Source organism: Ahaetulla prasina, chromosome 7 (assembly GCF_028640845.1).
Source record: "Ahaetulla prasina isolate Xishuangbanna chromosome 7, ASM2864084v1, whole genome shotgun sequence".
Taxonomy (NCBI): domain Eukaryota; kingdom Metazoa; phylum Chordata; class Lepidosauria; order Squamata; family Colubridae; genus Ahaetulla; species Ahaetulla prasina.
This window is the reverse complement of record NC_080545.1, coordinates 89,991,116-90,013,368: the sequence shown is the minus strand read 5'-3', so window position 1 is coordinate 90,013,368 and position 22,253 is coordinate 89,991,116. Positions and strand designations below refer to the sequence as shown.

At 44.3% G+C, this 22,253-nt stretch overlaps 2 protein-coding genes across 6 annotated transcripts in view; one reads left to right on the top strand and one right to left on the bottom strand.

Annotated features, from left to right (window-relative positions):
• Window positions 1–6,495, top strand: part of LOC131202131 (solute carrier organic anion transporter family member 1C1-like) — a 43,103-nt gene extending 36,608 nt beyond the window's left edge. For all 5 annotated transcript variants that reach the window (XM_058190764.1, XM_058190763.1, XM_058190766.1 and 2 more), the window contains one exon: window positions 1,929–6,495. In XM_058190764.1, the coding sequence (XP_058046747.1) occupies window positions 1,929–2,145 (217 nt within the window). In that variant the 3' untranslated portion in view covers window positions 2,146–6,495. The remainder of the gene's footprint in view (window positions 1–1,928) is intronic.
• Window positions 6,496–8,222: 1,727 nt separating this feature from the next.
• Window positions 8,223–22,253, bottom strand: part of LOC131201972 (solute carrier organic anion transporter family member 1B3-like) — a 38,695-nt gene continuing 24,664 nt past the window's right edge. The window contains exons 12-15 of the mRNA XM_058190455.1: window positions 21,390–21,574; window positions 18,997–19,061; window positions 13,071–13,188; window positions 8,223–8,842 (exon numbers count right to left, since the gene is read on the bottom strand). Of these exons, the coding sequence (XP_058046438.1) occupies window positions 8,635–8,842; window positions 13,071–13,188; window positions 18,997–19,061; window positions 21,390–21,574 (576 nt within the window). The 3' untranslated portion in view covers window positions 8,223–8,634. The remainder of the gene's footprint in view (window positions 8,843–13,070; window positions 13,189–18,996; window positions 19,062–21,389; window positions 21,575–22,253) is intronic.

The following is a 22,253-nucleotide window of genomic DNA, read 5'->3' as shown; positions in this document are numbered from 1 at the left end:
TTTTATTTGCATTAATATAGCTTTCAGGGAGAGGAAGGAAGGAAGGAAGGAAGGAAGGAAGGAAGGAAGGAAGGAAGGAAGGAAGGAAGGAAGGAAGGAAGGAAGGAAGGAAGGAAAACAAAGAGAACATTGATGGATGGATGGAAAAAAGGAAGACAGGAAGCAAAGAGGAGATGGGTGGATGGATGAATGGATGAACTGATGGATGGATGGATGGATGGATGGATGGATGGGTGGGTGGGTGGGTGGATGGATGGGAGGGAGGGAGGGAGGAGGGAGGAGGAGGAAAGAAGGAAGGAAGGAAGGAAGGAATGAAGGAAGGAAAACAAAGAGAACATTGATGGATGGATGGAAAAAAGGAAGACAGGAAGCAAAGAGGAGATGGGTGGATGGATGAATGAATGGATGAACTGATGGATGGATGGATGGATGGATGGATGGATGGATGGATGGATGGATGGGTGGGTGGGTGGGTGGGTGGGTGGATGGATGGGTGGATGGATGGATGGGTGAATGGATGGATGGGAGGGAGGGAAGGAGGGAGAAAAACAAAGAGAGTGTTGATGGATGGAAAAAAGGAAGGCAGGAAGGAAAGAGGAGATGGATGGATGGATGGATGGGAGGGAGGGAAGAAAGGACAAGGGCAAGAACATTGACAGAAAGAAATGGACAGGAAAGAAAAAGAATATGAGAGCACAATTCAGTAATGAAAGGGGGGAGACTGCAGCACAGCTCCATAATTTTAATTTAGGTTCACACAAGACACTAAACCCAAACTAGGCAGACTGCACTGTGGAACTGTTAACATTCTGACATGGACCTCTTTAATTGTGGTTTATTAAATAAAACATTATTGGACAAAACACGACCGCCTGATATGTGAATACTGTGTAGGCTGTGAATCTTCTGACTTCTTTTGAAAGGCTAAAGGCATGGGTGAAATGCTCCCGGATTGGACTGGCTTGCGTAATCTGGTAGCGATGGTGGCTGCTGGTTCGGAGGACCGGTAGCAAAAATCCCTGGTCCCGCCCCCTGCCTCTGCTGAGCCCCACCATCAGCAGAGAGGTTTTTTTTACTTTTAAAAGAAGGTTTTGCTTTAGCCGAAACATGCCTTTAAAAGTAAAAAAAAGCCTTTGAGGATCCCACCCCTCAGCTGAGATCGGCAGAGCCTTTAAATTAAAAAAAAAATTAAAATCTACTCTGGGGATCTCACTTGAGCTCCTCATCAGCAGAACCTTAAAAAGCATGTTTAAAGTGCAAATCATGTTTCTGTAGAAAACATGTAGAAAACCTCCTTTTAAGAGAGTCTAAGGGACTTACCTGATTACTGATCGACCTCATGGCTTTTTTCCCAGCCGGAAAGCCCCAGTTTCATTTTCAGCACCAGACAGAACTAATCTAACTTAGCTAATCTATTTCATCAGTGAGTGATTAATGCTGGCTGGCTTTGCTGTCTGAGGAACTCTGGGAATTGAAGTCCACAAACCTTAATAATAAAATAAAATATTTGTGCAGCTTTCTGAGATTTGGTGTGTTTCTGTAGTGTTTCACTCTAACTACACAAACACACAAAATCTCAGAAAGCTGTATGTGGTATTTTGTGTGTGTGTGTGTGTGTGTCAGTTGTGTTGTGTTGTGTGTGTGTAAAGTGTGAAAGTTGGTTTTTGGTACCTCTTATTGTTTTTTTATACTTTTTTATTATTTTTATTATTTATTGTTATTGGCCACACCCACCCAGCCATCTGACAACCAAGCCATGCCCACCAATTAAGCCACGCCCACAGAACCGGTAGGGAAAATGTTTAGATTTCACCCCTGGCTAAAGATCATTATTAATCTGCAAAGGTGAAGATGCTAGAGCTCTTCTGGGAAACATTTCTGCTCTCTTCCAACTCAGCTTCTTCTTCCTCTGTGTTTTTTTCTCCTAGAAACGTCTACCTAGGGGTCGTTGCTGCACTAAGATTTGGAAGCGTCTTTCTTTATATCATCCTTTGCACTTTAATCATAAAACGCTGCAAGCAAGGCAATCAAATGACGAACGGCATTAAAACTGGAGAAGTATCTGACATGGCGTCCAATATCAGTCCAAAGACAGAAGTGTCCTCTCACAAGGAGATGCAAGTCACTGGAGACACTCCTTTTTGAAAATTATCTTGGATGCTCATGCAGGCATGGCTGCAAATGATGGACTCGTCATGAGCAAACCGTGGAACTGCTAACCGTACTATTCCTTGATCAAGCCAAAGCTTTTTTTTGGATGTCTAAGACATTCATTGTCTAAGCTCTTGCCAGTCATTGGCGTTAGACATTGACGTTAGCATCAATTGTTGCTTCAGAAAGAAGAATCTAGAACTCAGTCTAAGTCCAAGAACGTCTTAGATCCTGAGGAAGATATCTGAGGAGTTCCCACTAATGATCCAACTGAGATTGTGACATGACTCCTGGGTGAAACATGGTGGCCCTGAGAATTCATAAACAATGGGGCTGGTTAAAATTGTGCAGTGCCATATCAAGTCTGGCACAAGGACGTGGAAGTTGGAAAAGGAAGGTGTGGTTTTGAAACGCAAAATGTCCACAGTCCTCCTCGTCTTTCTTTAGTGCTAAATTTCCAAGAAACTCTTCCCTTCGGAAAAATTTCCTTCCTTTCTGGTTTGGGATCTCCACACCAAAGGTTGTCTAACCTTGCCAACTTTAAGACCTGTGGACTTCAACTCCCAGAATTCCCCATGCTGGCTGAGGAATTCTGGGAGTTGAAGTCCACAGGTTTTTAAGTTGCCAGGATTGGACACCCTTGCTCTACCCAAAGTTTACACAAGGAGGGTTTATTGGCTAATTTAGTTTCCTCGAGACAATCACTGTGCAAATTCCTGGCTATTGCAGTGTGGAAATGGCCAGTGTATATGATTAACAAGTTGTGAAGGTGACACAATAGCAGATGACACTAAAAGTCATGTCTCTTTCAAGAGATAATGACTGCCACATCCCAGCACACAATCTTGGTTAACGGACCTCTGGTTTCCCAAGTTAACTCAATATTCTATGTTTGTTTGTTTGTTTGACTGAACTGTAAACTAAGTTTTCCAGACTGGCCAGATTCATACTACAAAATAAGCCATTAACTAACCGAAGACATTTTGGACTAGAGCACTGTGAAAACACTGGTTTGAAAAGACATATTCTGATGTTTTTGGTTTCAGCACTTCATTATTTTAGCTATTTAATGAGTTTACAGCTATTTTCACCTTTTTTTTCAGTTAGTAAGTTAGAGAGACCTCAGCTGTGTTTACACAACACACTGATCCATAGTTTACAAAGCAGTTTAATTTCAGTTTGTCCTGCAGAAATGATTGTGTAAATTATAAACTAACCTCCCGTTGTTAATTTATAATTTGGTTTTCACAAAATAGTATTCACCTAGCAGCGTGTGGTTTTTACACAGTAGTTTATGGTTCATAGGAACCCGGCCACAGAGTGAAGAAAGATTTGGGGAAACTGTTTATATTGGAAGGGGAGGAAAAAAATTGAGATTCCAAGATGGTGACGACTTCAACATCCTTTGCTAATGGATCTGTTGCAAAAACTAATGAAGAAGTTCTCAGAGAGTAATTTTAGACAGCTGATTTTCTGGTTTGACTCTTTTTTTCCCCCTGACATTTTCAGCAGCGATAATGTTGTCTCATTAGAGTGATGATAAATCATACCTTTTTTAAAAAAGAAAAAGAAAATTAGCTCATGCCATTTAATTGTGCATTGTGGGAATGGCTCTGCCATCCATCAAGAAATACTTTCATTTCCTGGATACATTACTGCAATGTGCTAAAAGCCCTCAAAATAGAGTAGCTTTCAAATAAAAGAAGGGTCAGCTTTCAAGTATTTTTATTTCTTCCTTGTTAATTGGGGAGGCTGGGGGAGGAATAGGAAGTGCCTCTTCTTCTTCTTTTTTAGGATAAAAATAATGAAAGGAATGCCCTGTAAACTGGCAAGATCATTGTGTAGCTTTAAAAGTATTGGAAGAAATGTCCATCTGGGTTCAGTTCCAAGTGGGGAGAAAGAAACATGGAGGGTGTTTGGAAAGATGGTTTAATGGTGGACAGGACCACATGGTTTGAGGTCCTGGGCAAATGAGCACATGGGTGAGAGAAAAAGAGAAAGATTTATACCCACTCTTGCGCCCCGCTTTAGAGCTTTCTGTTCCTGTATAAGGGCAGGTATCCTGATTGGTTGTCAGATTCCCCTGGAGCCATGCAGGGGTAACTTTGTAGGTTGTCTTGAGTCCCGGCCTTGGTTGAATCTTGCTGGGTGATGATGTAATGAAGAGGGTTGTGTTCTGAAAGTTGTGTTGGGCAATTCCTATTATGACTTAATGGCTTTGTCCTGGTTTGGATCTTAAGTAAGGGCTAATCCTATCATGTCCTGAGGGTGAAGGTCTTTTGTTTTGTAGATAAGCTGGCCCAGTCTTTTATCTTGTAGATAGGTTGGCACCAAAATATCTGCTTGGAGTGGGGGCAGGGAGCTGAGGTTCTGAGTTTATGGCTTTAGAAACATGTTTCTTCTTTAGGGAAAATATAATATTTTGTCTTTTTAATATTTCCTAAAATATTTCATTTTTTCTATGAGAGGGCTGGGTGCTAACTTTCTACAAAAGAAAGCAGATTTTACAAATAACATCATGCTTAGAGATGAGTTTCACCTATTCACCCTGACACTATTAGTTTATTACATTTTTTTTTTGAAATTACTAATTACTAAGCCAATGACTAAGCTCTAAACTCTGACATAAAAGCTCGTTGGGGTTAAGTATTTATTCAGCGGTTTATAACAGGGATGGAAAATCTGTGATCTTCCAGAAATCCTGCTAGAGTACTACTAATGGTGGGTTGCTACCAGTTCGCCCAGGATCGGGCGAACCGGTAGTGGCAGCAGTGGAAGCTTTGCCCACCCGCCCAGACGTCTCTGTGCATGTGCAGAAGTGCAAGCGTGAGCATGCCCATGAGCAAACTGGTTGCAGCCAAAATTGATACCCGCTACTCAGTACAACTCTCATTAAAGATAGTCCTTGACTTACAGGGGACGTGGTGGCTCAGGGGCTAGGACGTTGACCTTGTTGATCGAAAGGTTGGCAGCTCAGCGGTTCGAATCCCTAGTGCTGCCGTGTAATGGGGTGAGCGCCCGTTACTTGTCCCAGCTTCTGCCAACCTAGCAGTTTCGAAAGCACGTAAAAATGCAAGTAGAAAAAATGGGGACCACCTTTGGTGGGAAGGTAACAGCGTTCCGTGCGCCTTTGGCGTTGAGTCATGCCGGCCACATGACCACGGAGACGTCTTCGGGCAGCGCTGGCTCTTCGGCTTTGAAACGGAGATGAGCACCGCCCCCTGGAGTCGGGAACGACTAGCACGTTTGTGCGAGGGGAACCTTTACCTTTTTATCTTGACTTACAACCATTCGTTTAATGACCATTTGAAGTTAAAACCGCATGGAAAAAAGTGACTTATGACTGTTTTCACCCTTATGAAAAACAGTTGCAGTATTCTTGTGGTCCTATGATCAAAACTTGGGCATTTGGCAACGGGCCTGTATTGATGATGGTCGCAACGTCCCAAGATCATGAGATCACCTTTTGCAACCTTTTTTTTTGAGAAGCAAAAATCAACGGGGAAGCCAGATTCACCTAACAACTGTGTTACTAACTTAACAACTGCAGCAATTCACTTAAATATGGCAAGAAAGAGGGGAAAGGCCACTTAAATACCGTCTTCTTTAGCAACAGAAATCTTGGGCTCAGTTGTGGTCATAAGTCAAGGACTACCTGTACCTTCCAGATAGACCAAGATCAATGATGTTATACTTCCACAAGAGCCCAAGTTCCCCAGCATTGTGCAAGCAACGTTAAAGAAAAGGAAAAAAAGGCTGATAAATGAGATTTTTTTGATCTCTATCCCCTTCCGAATAAATGATGTTTGAAATAGGGATGATTATCTAATAAAGGCTAAAAAAAAAATCATGGTTACTGATCAGACCCACATTTTTTTATGTGCAACACACAAACCGTGCAAGTTTTTTTCTTTTTTCATAGCTGAATCTCTCTGTCAATTTGTTGGTAGCTGTCAGAAAGCTGTAAAGGTTTTTTGGCTCTGGTAATGCAAACATTTTGTGTATAATCGTTTAAAATAAAAATCACGGCTTAAATCCCACAGGACTGAGGAGCATAAAATGCTGATCCATAACATATGGGAAAAGGCCAATTCCAGAACAGACTTGAGGATGAATGCATCACGGGCAGGTTTCAAAACCCATCGTTACCGTTCGCGCATGCACAGAAGTGTCCGGGCAGGTAGGCAGAGCCTCCCGCAACCGCTGCTACTAGTTCGCCCGGACTAGGACAAATTGGTAGCAACTCACCACTGGAATGCACCTTAAATATATTTATAACCTGGCTTTAAAATCAGTTGTTAATTATGAAGAGCAGGTTAACGTGAATAAATAGGTACAAAACCATAGATGCCCATTGTTTCATTTCTGTGTGAATTTTAGAACCTGCGGTACTAACCTTCAAATTGAGATTGCAGATCTGTATAACTTCCACAATTGAAAATATTAATCCCATTAATTATACTCCAGCCCCATCAAAACAAAGAGGAAGAGTTTTTTTTCTTTGTTTTTTCTTTGGTTTGTTTGCAAAATAGGGCAAGATTGTTGCATTAAATCAAAATGTACCTTTGAATGCTAGATTAGTTAATGGTTATATGACACAAAAGAAATTCATCATAGCATGAAATAAATTCTTGGACCAACTTAAGGGTTTTCCTTCCTTCCTTCCTTCTTTCCTTTCTTCCTTCTTTCCTTCCTTCCCCTCCTTCCTTCCTTTTCTTCCTTCCTTCCTTCCCCTCCTTCCTTCCTTTCTTTTTCTTCCTTCCTTCCTTCCCCTCCTTCCTTCCTTCCTTTTTTCTTCCTTCCTTCCTTCCTTCCATTTCTTTCTTCCTTTCTTCCCCTCCTTCCTTCCTTTTTTGTTCCTTCCTTCCTTCTTTCCTTCCATTTCTTTCTTCCTTCCTTCCCCTCCTTCCTTTCTTTTTCTTCCTTCCTTTTATGTCTTCCTTTCTTCCTTCCCTCTCTCTTTCTTTCTTTCTTTCCTTCCTTCCTTTTCTCCTTCCTTCCTCCTTCCTTCCTTTTATTTCTTCCTTCCTTCCTTCCCTCCTTCCTTTCTTTTCTTCCTTCCTTCCTTTCTTTCTTCCTTTCTTCCTTCCCTCCTTCCTTCCTTTTATTTCTTTCTTCCTTCCCTCCTTTCTTTTCTTCCTTCCTTCCTTCCTTCCTTTTCTTCCTTCCTTTTATGTCTTCCTTTCTTCCTTCTTCCTTCCTTTTTGTTCCTTCCTTCCTTCTTTCCTTCCATTTCTTTCTTCCTTCCTTCCCTCCTTCCTTTCTTTTCTTCCTTCCTTTTATGTCTTCCTTTCTTCCTTCCTCCTTCCTTTTTCTTCCTTCCTTCCTTCCTTCCTTCCTTCTTCCTTCCTTCTATTTCTTCCTTCCTTCCTTCCCCTCCTTCCTTTCTTTTTTCTTCCTTCCTTCCTTTTCTTTCTTCCTTTCTTCCTTCCCCTCCTTCCTTCCTTTTTTATTTCTTTCTTCCTTCCCCTCCTTTCTTTTTCTTCCTTCCTTCCTTCCTTCCTTCCTTTTCTTCCTTCCTTTTATGTCTTCCTTTCTTCCTTCCCCTCCTTCCTTTTTTCTTCCTTCCTTCCTTCCTTCCTCCTTCCTTCCTTTTATTTCTTTCCTCCTTCCTTCCCCTCCTTCCTTTTTCCTTCCTTCCTTCCTTCCTTCCTTCCTTCCTTCCTTCCTTCCTTCCTTCCTTCCTTCCTTCCTTCCTTCCTTCTATTTCTTTCTTCCTTCCTTCCCCTCCTTCCTTTATTTTTTCTTTCTTCCTTCCTTCCTTTTATTTCTTCCTTTCTTCCTTCCCCTCCTTCCTTCCTTTTTTATTTCTTTCTTCCTTCCCCTCCTTTCTTTCTTTTTCTTCCTTCCTTCCCTTCCTTCCTTCCTTCCTTCCTTCCTTCCTTCCTTCCTTCCTTCCTTCCTTCCTTCCTTCCTTTTATTTCTTCCTTCCTTCCCTTCCTTCTTTCCTTCCTTCCTTCCTTCCTTCCTTCCTTCCTTCCTTCCTTCCTTTCCCTGCCCACCCCACCCCCCCATAAAATGCTACCAAACTTTTTATTTATTTATTTTTCGAGAGGAACCACATTATCAATGCAGATATTACAGAAATCTTACAGAACCTGGGGGGTTGGGTTTAAATTATCCTTTGTATCAGTTCCAGAAATCAATGTTTTGTTTTTACTTCAGCACAACCAATGATCAGGTGTCGTTTTTTTTGTTTTTTGTTTAATAAGACCACGCAAAACGGGAGCTCTTTTGCCTTTCAAAGTTCCATTTTGCAAAAGGGCGGGAGAAACAAATCCTCTTTTTGCTTGGGACTACTGAAGGAATACTGATTTGCTTTAGTGGGTCACTTTTCCCTCTCGAAAATGATGGGAAGCAATGCCGCCATTTTTCAGCAGCTACAGCCAACGGTGGTTCTAAGAGTTACCGGTACGTGGAATGTTTTGGCAGCTTCCGACAGCCCTTCATCTTCTACCCTTGGTCTGTGCTCAGCTTGTTTTTCTAGAGGCAGGTATTCATGTCTACATCTGAACGATGTGCTGAAACTTCGGTATCCGTTACTTCATGAAGAGGTGCCCTTTCTTTGCATTCATTTTCAGCTTTCTCGGCCTCTTGTTTTCTAAGGGTTTTCTTCAGAAGCAGGTAAAAGATGATACCCAGCAGATAAGATGGCACTCTCAAGGCAATTATTAGACCGTTGAAAGAATACCTGTGTAAGGAGAAAAAAAAATGGGCTTGCGAGTCAACTGTGAATTTTAGTGGCTACCTGGACTAGTCCCTGCAAATTTCTCAGCCAGGTTTTTCGGGAGTAGTTTGTCCTTACAACCTTCTTCCTAGGGCTGAGAATGATTGATCAAGGTCACCCAGGTGGCTTCAAGTCTAAGGCAGGACTAGAACTCACAGTCTCCCAGTTTGAGACTGAGAAATGAGAATGAGAAATGAGAATGAGAATGAGAAAATTTTGGTGGTCTGCAGAAAAAATATTTGAATTTTTAATATTGCACTAAATACTATTTATCTTTTTAAAAAATTCGTATTAGTGGTCCACGGGATTTAAAATTATGAATTTAGTGGTCCCAGATGTCCAAAGGTTGGTGACCCCTGTAGCCTGATGCTTTAACCACTACAGCAAACTGCTTCTCAAGATAAACCCTGACAACGGTTATTTAGTGGATTATACGTAAAGTCTGCAACCTGCAATCATTCATTTAGTGACTGTTCAAAATTACAATGGCACTTACGACTGGTCCTCACATTTATGACCACGATCGCATGACCGCATCCCCACAATCATGTGATCAAAATTTGAGTGCTTGGCAGCCAATGGTTGCAGCATCCCAAGGTCATGTGATGACCATTTGTGTCCTTCGTAGCTGGCTTCCAACAAGCAAAGCCAATTGGGGAAGCCAGATTCATTTAACATCTGTGAGATTACCTTAACTGCAATGGTTCACTTAACAAGTATGGTAAAACGGCTCCCAAAATCAGATGCAACTCTTTTAACAACTGCCTTGCTGGAAATTCTGGTCCCAATTGTGGCCGTTAAGTCGAGGACTATCTGTATTTCTGTAAAACCTGGAGGTTTCATATAGCTGTTGAAAGGTCAATCTTTGCTGAATTTATTTATTTATTTATTTATTTATTTATTTATTTATTTATTTATTTATTTATTTATTTATTTATTTATTTATTTATCATATTTGTATACCGCCCTATCTCCCTAGGGACTCAGGGCGGTTCACAGGCGAATAAAAAGGTACATATAGATACAGAGTAAAATAACAGTTAAAAAGCTTATTCTACATGGCCCAATTTTTTAAAAAACAATATAAATAATAAAACCCATTAAAACCAATATAAAATTAAAATCTAATCCAGTCCTGCACAGATGAATAGATGTGTTTTAAGCTCGCGACGGAAGGTTCGGAGGTCCGGAAGTTGACGAAGTCCTGGGGGGAGTTCATTCCAGAGGGTGGGAGCCCCCACAGAGAAGGCCCTTGCCCTGGGCGTTGCCAGACGGCACTGGCTAGCTGACGGCACCCTGAGGAGTCCCTCTCTGTGAGAGCGCACGGGTCGGTGAGAGGTATTCGGTCGCAGCAGGCGGTCCCGTAAATAGCCCGGCCCTATGCCATGGAGCGCTTTAAAGGTGGTTACCAAGACCTTGAAGCGCACCCGGAAGGCCACAGGCAGCCAGTGCAGTCTGCGCAGGAGAGGTGTCACATGGGAGCCACGAGGGGCTTCCTCTATCACCCGCGCAGCCGCATTCTGAACTAACTGAAGCCTCCGGATGCCCCTCAAGGGGAGCCCCATGTAGAGAGCATTGCAGTAATCCAGACGAGACGTCACGAGGGTGTGAGTGACTGTGCATAGGGCATCCCGGTCTAGAAAGGGGCGCAACTGGCGAACCAGGCGAACCTGGTAAAAAGCTCTCCTGGAGATGGCCGTCAAATGATCTTCAAAAGACAGCCGTTCATCCAGGAGGACGCCAGTGACTCGCCCCCAACAGTCAGCCGTGGACTCAGCTGACTGTACCGGGATGCCGGCATCCACAGCCACTCTGTCTTGGAGGGATTGAGCTTGAGCCTGTTTCTCCCCATCCAGACCCGTACGGCTTCCAAACACCGGGACAGCACTTGATAGCCGTTGGGGTGGCCCGGTGTGAAAAGTACAGCTGGGTGTCATCAGCGTACAGCTGGTACCTCACACGAAGCCACTGATGATCTCACCCAGCGGCTTCATATAGATGTTGAACAGAAGGCGAGAGAATCGACCCCGCGGCACCCCACAAGTGAGGCGCCTCGGGCCGACCTCTGCCCCCTGTCAACACCGTCTGCGACCGATCGGAGAGATAGGTGGAGAACCACCGATAAACGGTGCCACTCACTCCCAATCCTCCAACGGCGCAGCAGGATACCATGGTCGATGGTATCAAAAGCCGCTGAGAGGTCTAATAGGACCAGGGCAGAGGAACAACCCCTATCCCTGGCCCTCCAGAGATCATCCACCAACGCGACCAAAGCCGTCTCAGTGCTGTAACCGGGCCGGAAACCGGACTGGAACGGGTCTAGATAGACAGTTTCATCCAGGTGTAGGGGAAACTGATATGCCACCATACTCTCTACAACCTTCACATGAGCGGGTTGGAGACCGGACGATAATTACCTAAAACAGCCGGGTCCAGGGAAGGCTTCTTGAGGAGGGGTCTCACCACCGCCTCTTTCAAGGCGGCTGGAAAGACTCCCTCCAACAAGGAAGCGCTCGTAATCGCCTGGAGCCAGCCTCGTGTCACCTCCTGAGTGGCCAGTACCAACCAGGAGGGGCACGGGTCCAGTAAACACGTGGTGGCATTCAATCTACCCAACAACCTGTCCATGTCCTCGGGAGCCACAGAGTCAAACTCATCCCAAACAATGTCAACAAGACCACCCTCAGACGCCCCATCTGAATCGCCGCAATTTCGATCCAGACCGTCCTGCAGCTGAACGATTTTATCGTATAGATAACCGTTAAACTCCTCAGCACGTCCCTGCAACGGGTCATCCCGCTCCCCCTGGTGAAGGAGGGAATGAGTCACCCGAAACAGGGCGGCTGGGCGGTTATCTGCCGACGCAATGAGGGAGGAGGCGTAGCAACGTCTCGCTTCCCTCAGTGCCACTAGGTAGGTCCTACTATAGGATCTAACTAGTGTCCGATCAGCCTCCGAACGGCTGGATCTCCAAACACTCTCTAGGCGTCTTCTCCGGCGTTTCATCTCCCTCAGCTCCTCAGAGAACCAAGGAGCTGGTTGAGACCTGCGCCGGGTCAGAGGCCGCAAAGGCACGACACGGTCTAAAGCCCCGGCCGCGGCTCGTTCCCAAGCCGCGACTAGTTCTTCAGCCGTGCCATGGGCAAGATCCTCAGGGAATGGCCCAAGCTCCGTCAGGAACCTCTCCGGGTCCATCAGGCGTCTGGGACGGAACCACCATATTGGTCCCGTCTCCCTGCGGTGTTGGATGGCGGTCTGAAAATCTAGACGAAGGAGAGAGTGATCTGACCATGACAACGGCTCAATGACTACATCTCTTAAAACCAGATCACTCATCCACTGACCAGAGATAAAAATCAAATCCAGTGTGCCTCCCCCAATGTGGGTGGGGCCATCCACTACTTGAGTCAGGTCCATGGCCGTCATGGAGGCCATGAACTCCCGAACCGATGCCGATGATGTGCCGGAAGAAGTGAATGTTTATCAAAGTGAATGTTATAAATTATAGGCAGGACTAGAACTCAGAATCTCCCAGTTTGTAGTGTGATGCTTCTAACCACTGCATCGATGTGATAAATAAAATCTAAATCCCTACTTAGAAAGATTTTTCATTAAAACCAAGTATCCATTAAGTCCGAATAAGTAACTATGCATTTTTACAAAATTAGCATATTTTATATTTATGTTAGCATATAATTATATTGTCTTCTTAGATAAAGTATATAAAATGCATGTAGTACCTGCCCATTGTTGCCTTAATTAATACCTCTGTCCATGAACTAATTAAAATGTATCCAAGTGCCCACATAGCATTTAAAAACAGCTTGATTGCTAACCTAGTGCCTGCATTCCTGTAATAACACTAAGCTCGCCTACTTTAAAATTTGGTTAGGTTTAATTATGGGCCTACTTTGCTGAAATCCAAGCCACTTGGCAAAGTTAGAATTCACTCTATCGGGCAGAAACCCAGAAAAGGGTTTGTTCATATCATCATTTCATGTGAACAATGCCCATTTGGATGATCCGTGAGAGTTTTGCATCAATATTAATTTCCACGGAATCATCACTGGGAAAATTCTGTTGTCTGGCTGGAACTCATGTCTTCTGAATGTGGCCACTGCATGAAGTGAATTTGGAAAGCCATTTTGACGGCTTTCTCAGAAGCCATGGGCTTGCAGGAGGACTCACTCACCTGTATTGTACTGCATCATATATCCTACAAGATCCTTTTTGGCCACAGGGTTTACTGCCCCATTTCAAGCAAGTCTGGTCGATCACTGCCCCAAAGTAAACTGGTGCTAGAATTCCACCTAGAAGTTATCGAACAGGAAATATATAGTAGTAGCTTTTATTTTATTTATTTATTTATTTGATTTTTATACCGCCCTTCTCCCGAAGGACTCAGGGCAAAATAAAAACGGACAAGAAAATATACAATTTAAAATGCAAGATTAAAAAACTTATTATAATTAGCCTAAAAAATTTAAAATATATGAAAAACTAAAACCCATTTAAAATTAATAATAAAAATTTTAAAATCGATAAAATCTAAGCCAGCCCCGCGCGAATGAAAAGATGTGTCTTCAGTTCGCGGCAAAAGGTCCGAAGGTCAGGTATTTGGCGTAAACCCGGGGGAAGCTCATTCCAGAGTGTGGGAGCCCCCACAGAGAAGGACCTTCCCCTGGGGGCCGCCAGCCGACATTGCTTGGCGGACGGCACCCTGAGAAGTCCCTCTCTGTGAGAGCGTACGGGTCGGTGGGAGGCATGCGGTAACAGCAGGCGGTCCCGTAAGTACCCAGGCCCTAAGCCATGGAGCGCTTTAAAGGTCATAACCAAAACCTTAAAGTGCACTCGAAAGGCCAGAGGTAGCCAGTGCAGTCTGCGCAGGAGCGGTGTTACGTGGGAGCTACGCGAAGCTCCCTCTATCACCCGCGCAGCTGCATTCTGGACTAACTGAAGCCTCCGAGTGCACCTCAAGGGGAGCCCCATATAGAGAGCGTTACAATAATCCAAGCGAGAGGTAACGAGTGCGTGAGTGACTGTGCACAAGACATCCCGATCAAGGAAGGGGCGCAACTGCCGAACCAGGCGAACCTGGTGGAAGGCCCACCTGGAGACGGCCGTCAAATGATCTTCAAATGACAGCCGCTCATCCAGGAGGACACCTAAGTTGCGCACCCTATCCTTTGGGGCCAATAACTCGCCTCCAACAGTCAGCTGCGGCTGCAGCTGACTGAATCGAGATGCCGGCATCCACAGCCACTCCGTCTTGGAGGGATTGAGCTTGAGCCTGTTTCTCCCCATCCAGACCCGTACGGCTTCCAAACACCGGGACAGCACTTCAACAACTTCATTGGGGTGGCCCGGGGTGGAAAACTACAGCTGAGTGTCGTCAGCGTACAGCTGGTATCTCACCCCGAAGCCACTGATGACCTCTCCCAACGGCTTCATATAGATGTTGAACAGAAGGGGCGAGAGGATCGACCCCTGGGGCACCCTACAAGTGAGGCACCTCGCGGTCGACCTCTGCCCCCCTGTCAACACCGTCTGCGACCGGTCGGAGAGATAGGAGGAGAACCACCGATACACGGTGCCTCCCACTCCCAATCCCCCCAACCGGCGCAGCAGGATACCATGGTCGATGGTATCAAAAGCCGCTGAGAGGTCTAATAGGACCAGGGCAGAGGAATAACCCCTGTCCCTGGCCCTCCAGAGATCATCCACCAATGCGACCAAAGCTGTCTCCGTGCTGTACCCGGGTCGGAAGCCGGACTGGAACGGGTCTAGATAGACAGACGGTTTCATCCAGGTATTGGGGTAGCTGTTGTGCCACAGCACTCTCTACAACCTTCGCAACGAAGCGAAGGTTGGAGACTGGACGATAATTACCCAAAATAGCTGGGTCCAGGGAGGGCTTCTTGAGGAGGGGTCTCACCACCGCCTCTTTCAAGGTGGCAGGGAAAACCCCTTCCAGCAAAGAAGCGTTGATAATCCTCTGGAGCCAGCCTCGTGTCACCTCCTGAGTGGCCAGTACCAGCCAGGAAGGGCACGGGTCCAGTAAACATGTAGTGGCGTGAAGTCTCCCCAACAACCTGTCCACGTCCTCGGGAGCCACAGGGTCAAACTCATCCCAAACAGACTCAACAAGACGTGCCTCCTCTCCCTTGCTTGGATCATCCCAATTTCGGTCCAGACCATCCCGGAGCTGAGCGATTTTATCGTATAGATAACCACTAAACTCCTCGGCACGTCCCTGCAAAGGGTCATCCCGCACCTCCTGATGAAGGAGGCGGGTCACCAAACAGGGCGGCGGGTGGTTATCTGCCGGCGCAATGAGGGTGGGCGTGGGCGCCTCGCCTCCCTCATTGCCACTAGGTAGGTCCTAGAATAGGACCTCACTAGTGTCCGATCAGCTTCGGAACGACTGGACCTCCAGGTGCTCTCTAGGCGTCTTCTCCGGCGTTTCATCTCCCTCAGCCCCTCGGAGAACCAAGGGGCCGGACGAGATCTGCGCCGGGTCAGAGGCCGCAAAGGCACGACACGGTCCAAGGCCCCAGCCGCGGCCTGTTCCCAGGCCACAACTAGTTCCTCAGTCGTGCCGTGGGCCAGATCCTCAGGAAATGGCCCAAGCTCCGTCAGGAACCTCTCAGGGTCCATCAGGCGCCTGGGACGGAACCAACATATAGGTTCCGTCTCCCTGCGATGGTGAGTGGCGGTTCGGAAGTCTAGACGAAGGAGAAAATGATCGGACCATGACATTGGTTCTGTTACTAAATCATCTAATTCCAGATCATTTAACCACTGTCCAGAGATATAAATCAGATCCAGCGTGCCTCCCCCCATGTGCGTAAGGTCATCATTTACTCGAATCAGGTCCAAGGCCGTCATGGAAGTCTGGAACTCCCGAGCTGCAGTCGATAACAAGCCAGCTGATGGTAGGTTGAAATCCCCCATGACTATAAGTCTGGGGGTCTCAACCGCCACTGTGGCAAGTACCTCCAAGAGCTCGGGCAGGGCTGTGGTCACGCAGCAAGGAGCCAGGTACGCGATCAACAAGCCCAACTGATTCCTATGACCCCACCTCACATAGAGGGATTCACAGCCGGCAATCTGAGGAACAGTGGCCTCCCTCGGCTCTAGATCTTCCTTAATAACAACCGCTACCCCCCCACCCCTAAGCTTGTCACTTCAGAAGCATTCTTCAGCTAAAAAGATATTAAAGTATATGGTTTCCATTTAGAAAAGACAGAGCTGGATAGGATACTCATAGGAACAGAGGATAAACTAATTTTTAAAAAAATATAACTTTTTATGGGGTATTGAACTAGAGGAAGAAGAAGTAAATGAAACAATGATAGCCTGGGCAAAGTACTTTGGATATTCAATTGTCCTAGATAAATGGCAACAGTTATTGGAAAGGAATTACAAATTAGCAATGTCCACTGCATATAAAGAAAATCAATATAAAATGTTTTATAGATGGCAAAAATTTTTAAAGATAAATCAGCTAAATGTTGGAAATGTCACCAGTTACCAGAATCTTATTATCATATGTGGTAGACATGCCCAGAAACTAAAAACTATTGGAATAAAATTAAGATATGGTTAGAAGAAATGACACAACAACATATTGATTTAAAACCCGAGCTGTTTCTATTGGGTATCCTCCCAGAAAAAAATAGTAAAGAAAATATTTATTTGATTATACATGTAACAACAGCTGCAAAGATTGTTTTTTGCGCAAACCTGGAAAGCAGAGAAAATACCTTTAGAAGAAGTAAGAATTTTTTTTAAAAATGTGCAGAAATGAATAGATTAACGTTGATAATTAAAGAAAGAGAGGATTCAGAATATTTTAAGATATGGGATCAATTTTACCATCGGCTGGAAAAGAGATAGAGATAAACAAATTAATAGTTATGTAAGAGAATGGTATAATTAAAATACTGTATTTTTGGAGAATTGTAATAGATTAAGCGTGAATGAAGACAGAAGAAAGAACAACAACAACAAAAAGATACGGAGAAAACACCGAGAAGTCACATGGAAAGAATGACTGATGTATTAGAATAGAATAGAATAGAATAGAATAGAATAGAATAGAATAGAATAGAATAGAATTTTTTTATTGGCCAAGTGTGATTGGACACACAAGGAATTTGTCTTGGTGCATATGCTCTCAGTGTACATAAAAGAAAAGATACGTTCATCAAGGTACAACATTTACAACACAATTGATGGTCAATATATCAATATAAATCATAAGGATTGCCAGCAACAAAGTTACATTATGTGTTTGTTTGTGTATAAAAGAAAAAAAGAAAAAAAAAGAAGCCTTCTTCAGCCATTTTCCTGGATGGGTTGACAGCAGAAGTAGGATAAGATATGCCCATGTATGAATCAGTGATGAAATGTAAAATTTGTTACTACTGGTTCTGTAGGCGTGACTTGGTGGTGGGGATAATGAGACTGGGTGCGCGTGGCCAACTTTTTTTTTTTTTACTTTTAAAAGCATTTTTTTGGCCGAAGAAAAAATGCTTTTAAAAGTGAAAAAAAAAACTCTTTGATGATCGCGTGGCTCAGCTGGGCATGGGGGGTGGGGGTGGGCAAGGATTTTTGCTACCGGTTCTCTGAACCACCCGCCGTCATCGCTACCGGATCGGGCAATCCGGTCCGAACTGGGAACATTGCACCCCTGGTATGAATACAAGCAGTCTTCAATTTACAATCATTTGTTCGGTAACTATTCAAAGTTACAATGGCACAGTAGGGCCTCTGGTGGTGCAACAGGCTAATGCAGCCTATTATTAACAGCAACTGCTTGCAATATTGCAGGTTCAAGTCCCACCAGGCCCAAGGTTGACTCAGCCTTCCATCCTTTATAAGGTAGGTAAAATGAGGACCCAGATTGTTGGGGGGCAATAAAGTTGACTTTGTATATAGTATACAAATGGATGAAGACTATTGCTTGACATAGTGTAAGCCGCCCTGAGTCTTCGGAGAAGGGCGGGATATAAATGCAAAAAAAAAAAAAAAACAGAAAAAAAGTGACTTGTGACCATTTTTCACTCCTACAACCCTTGTAGCATCCCCATGGTCATGCGATCAAAATTTGGATGCTTTGCAACCGATTCATATTTATGACAGCTGAAATTGTCCCAGGGTCTCGGGATCACCTTTTGAGACCTTCTGACAAGCAAAATCAATGGGGAAGCCAGATTCACTTAATAACCGTGTCACTAATTTAACAACTGCAGTGCTTCGCTTAACAACTGTAGCAAGAAACTTCGTAAAATGGAGCAAAACTCACTTAACAAATGTCTCACTTAACAACAGTACTGTGGGGCTCAATTGTGGTCGTAGGTCGAGGACTACCTGTATTTTCATGCCATACTAGGGATTTTTCAGAGGCCTATGGTTAATGGTTTTGGTTGGTAGATTGTACTTCGTAGGAAACTGACGCCAATTAATTTAACTCAAAAATCTCATCCATTATGTTATTCCTTATTATGAACACAGAATGCCTTTCTTTTCTAATTATTTGCCCATATGCTGAACAATATCAACGTGTCAGAAAACCTTGAAGAAAGTGTCCAATAATATCAGTAGTGGGTTCCACTTACCTTCACTACGGGTTCGGAACTGTGAGTGCACACATGGATCCGTGCACGCATGCGCAGAGTTTCTGTGATGGTGTCCAGGCAGGTGGCGCAGAGCCTGCCTCCGCTGCCACTACCGGTTCACTCGAACTGGGGTGAACCGGTAGAAACCCACCAGTGATGAGTTTCAAATTTTTTTCCTACCGGTTCTGTGGGTGTGGCTTGGTGGGTGTGGCATGGCTTGGTGGCCGTGGCAGGGGAAGGATACTGCAAAATCTCCATTCCCACCTTACTCCTGGGGGAAGGATACTACAAAATCCCCATTTCCTCCCGATCAGCTGAGATTTGGGAGGCAGAGAATAGATGGGGGCGGGGCCAGTCAGAATTTTTACTACCGGTTCTCCGAATTACTCAACATTTCCTCTACCGGTTCTTCAGAACTGGTCAGAACCTGCTGAAACCCGCCTCTGCAACCCACCACTGAATAATATCCCATGTAATCAGTCTGGTTTTTCTTACCCAATGATCTTATCACAAGCATCATGAGTCCAACTGCAAATGACTTCAGTTCTTGAGGTACAGATCTAACAAAGGACAAATCAACCATACTAGTAATCATGCTTCTATAGGGTTTGCCAAACAATTTATAAATGAACTCCATGTTACAAATAGGCTTAACTGATGGAGAAGGACCCCTTATGCCTTTTTCATTCCTGCCGCTGTGCTCGGATTAACACAAAGCAATTCCACAAAGCAGTTGGTATAGTGGTAGGAATGAGGACATTTAGAGCGTAATAATACGCCTTGGGAATGTTGAAACGTTCAGGTTTGATTCTTGGCAACTTCAGTGAAAAGGATGAGATGATGAAATTGTCAGCCAGCCACTTGTTTCAGGTTGTACAGGGTCTCCTGATTGAGCAGGCGGTTAGACTAGAAGTCCCTTCAAGCTGTATTCTGATTGATATCAGGAAGTGCTCCCTCCTCTACTCACAATAGAATCCCTTATGCCACCAGGCTTGCAATTTGGGGCTTGGACAATCTGGAACTGCGCCGCCTGTGGTCCGATCTAAGCATAGTACACAAAATTGTCTGGTACAACATCTTACCTGTCAACGACTTCTTCAGCTTCAACCACAATAATACACGGGCAAGCAATTGATACAAACTCAAGGTAAACTTCTCCAAACTCGATTGCAGAAAATATGACTTCAGCAATAGAGTGGTCAACGCCTAGAATGCTCTACCCGACTCCGTTGTTACAGTCTCAAACCTTCACAGCTTCAGCCTTAAACTGTCTACCGTGGACAGCACCCCATTCCTAAGAGGTCTGTAAAGGGGACGTGCATAAGCGCACCAGCGTGCCTACCGTCCCTGTCCTACTGTCCCCATTTATTTGTATTCATTTGCTTTGTCCATGTCCATGTTCATATTTATATCTGCTATCTTGTACATGTTTGACAAACATAAATAAATAAATAAATAAATAAATAAATAAATAAATAAATAAATAAACAAACAAACAAACAAACAAATAAATACCGTATTTTTCGGAGTATAAGACGCACCTTTTTCCCCCCTAAAAGAGGGTGGAAATGTTGGTGCATCTTATACACTGAATACAGCCATTTTTGGCCTTCTGAAGGCCCCACTCATCCTATTTTTGCGAAAAATGGGACACGCAGAGTGGGAGGCCTGCAGAGTGCTCCTGGGGGCTGGGGATGGGAAAAAACCTTTTTTTTTCTTACTTACCTCTTTGAAATCTTGGTGCGTCTTATACACCGGTGTATCTTATAGTCCAAAAAATATGGTACATAAATGTTCCTGTACAGACATAGCCAGTTGAAGCCAATGATGCTAGACTCAATGGAACCAATTGCATATAGAAGGTTTTTCCCCTGCTTATTTCTGTTTCCATAGTATGAGGCTAATTGGGCAACGTGCACTAGAATTGGGTGAAATCCAAAATTTTCCCCTACCAGTTCTGTGGATGTGGCTTGGTGGACGTGGCAGGTGAAAATCTCCATTCCCATCCCACTCTGGGATCAGCCAGAGGTGGTATTTGCCGGTTCTCCGGACTACTCAAAATTTCCGCTACCAATTCTCCAGAACCTGTTAGAACCTGCTGGGTTTCACCCCTGACTAGAATAGTAAATATTATTGTGTGACCCTGTCTCACTCCACACAATCAGAACTGGAAAGAGATGCAGAGCAGATAGATTTTCACAACTCCTCCCCTCAAACAAAATCTTAATTGTCTTAAAACAGTTTTTGACTTATCTCCCCTTGTATTGAAAGCAAAGGCAGATCAAATTCTATTCATATTAAGGCCTAGTAAAGCTGTGGACTGTTGAACTAGCAGTCTCAATCAGCAGGAATGAAAAATTATGAATGATGGAAGTTGTAGTCCCATAGGTCAACATTAAGATAAAACCTTACAGGTTTTTTTTTTGGGGGGGGAAGGAAATTAGACAGACACAAGGAGGAATTGTTTTAAGAAATATTCACCTCTTTGTCTTTTGTAAAAAAAAAAGATACCACAAAAATGGTTGACTTGGCTAGACATAGTGCGCCATTTTTATCCCTTCACTAAAAGGCAGAAACTACAACGTAATTATTTGGAAAGATATCATTGAAACAGCCTAAGAAACATCTGGAACGCTTAAATATTCATAGGTTTCTAGGATACATTTATTTTCATTGAGGTTTAATTTTTTTAAAAGTCTGAATGGAATCATAAGTAACTATGCTGCCTTATTGGCTATTTACTTAACTCGCCATGGCCCCTTTATGACTTGTGGACTTCAGCTCCCAGAATTCCTGAGAGCTTGGCCGGCTCAGGAATTCTGGGAGTTGAAGTCCACAAGTCATAAAAGGGCCGTCGTTCCCCACCCCTGACTTAACTCATTGCTTACCTGATAAGAAGCATGTATAAAGGAACGGCACCCAGTGCGTACATAAAGGAGCTCACAGCTTTGACAATGGTGTAAAATATAAAATTTTTTGAACACTCATCACTTCTTCGGCATTCACCCGATGCTGCCGAAGAATTCTTCCACACAGCACCTGCTTTCTCGATGCAGCTACAGTTGTGAAAAACCTATACGGAAAAGCATGATGGTCTAGATCAGGGGTGTCAAACTCAAGGCAGATGGGCTGGATCCAGCCCACAGGGTGTTTGGATCTGGCCCACAGGGCCACCCTGGAAACAATGACAGACCAGCCTGCGGTGCTCCTGCCAGTGAAAATGAAGCAACCCTCATGAGCTCCTTTTCACTGGCAGAATGCTACCATGTTTTCCCGAAGATAAGACCCGGTCTTATATTTTTTTGAATCCTGAAATAAGCACTTGGCCTTATTTTCGGGGAGGTCTTATTATTTTGGGGCACGTGAAGGAAACCAGAGGAATGGCAGGGACCTGCTGCACATGCGTTTAAGTATTTTTGGGAAGGGCTTATTTGGGGGGGGCTTATTTAGTGCATGTGCTCAAAAACTGGGCTGATTATCAGGGGATGTCTTATTTTCGGGGAAACAGGGTAGCAAAACAAACTAGTAGCAAAAGCGTCATTTGATCACACGGGTGAATTTGACAGGGCCACACCCAGTGGTGGGATTCAAGTAATTTAACAACCGGTTCTCTGCCCTAATGATTTCTTCCAACAACCAGTTTACCAATTGCTCAGAAAGTTAACAACCAGTTCTCCTGATGTGGTGCAAACTGGCTGAATCCCACCACTGGCCACACCCACCATGGCCACGCCTGCCCTAACATATCGAAC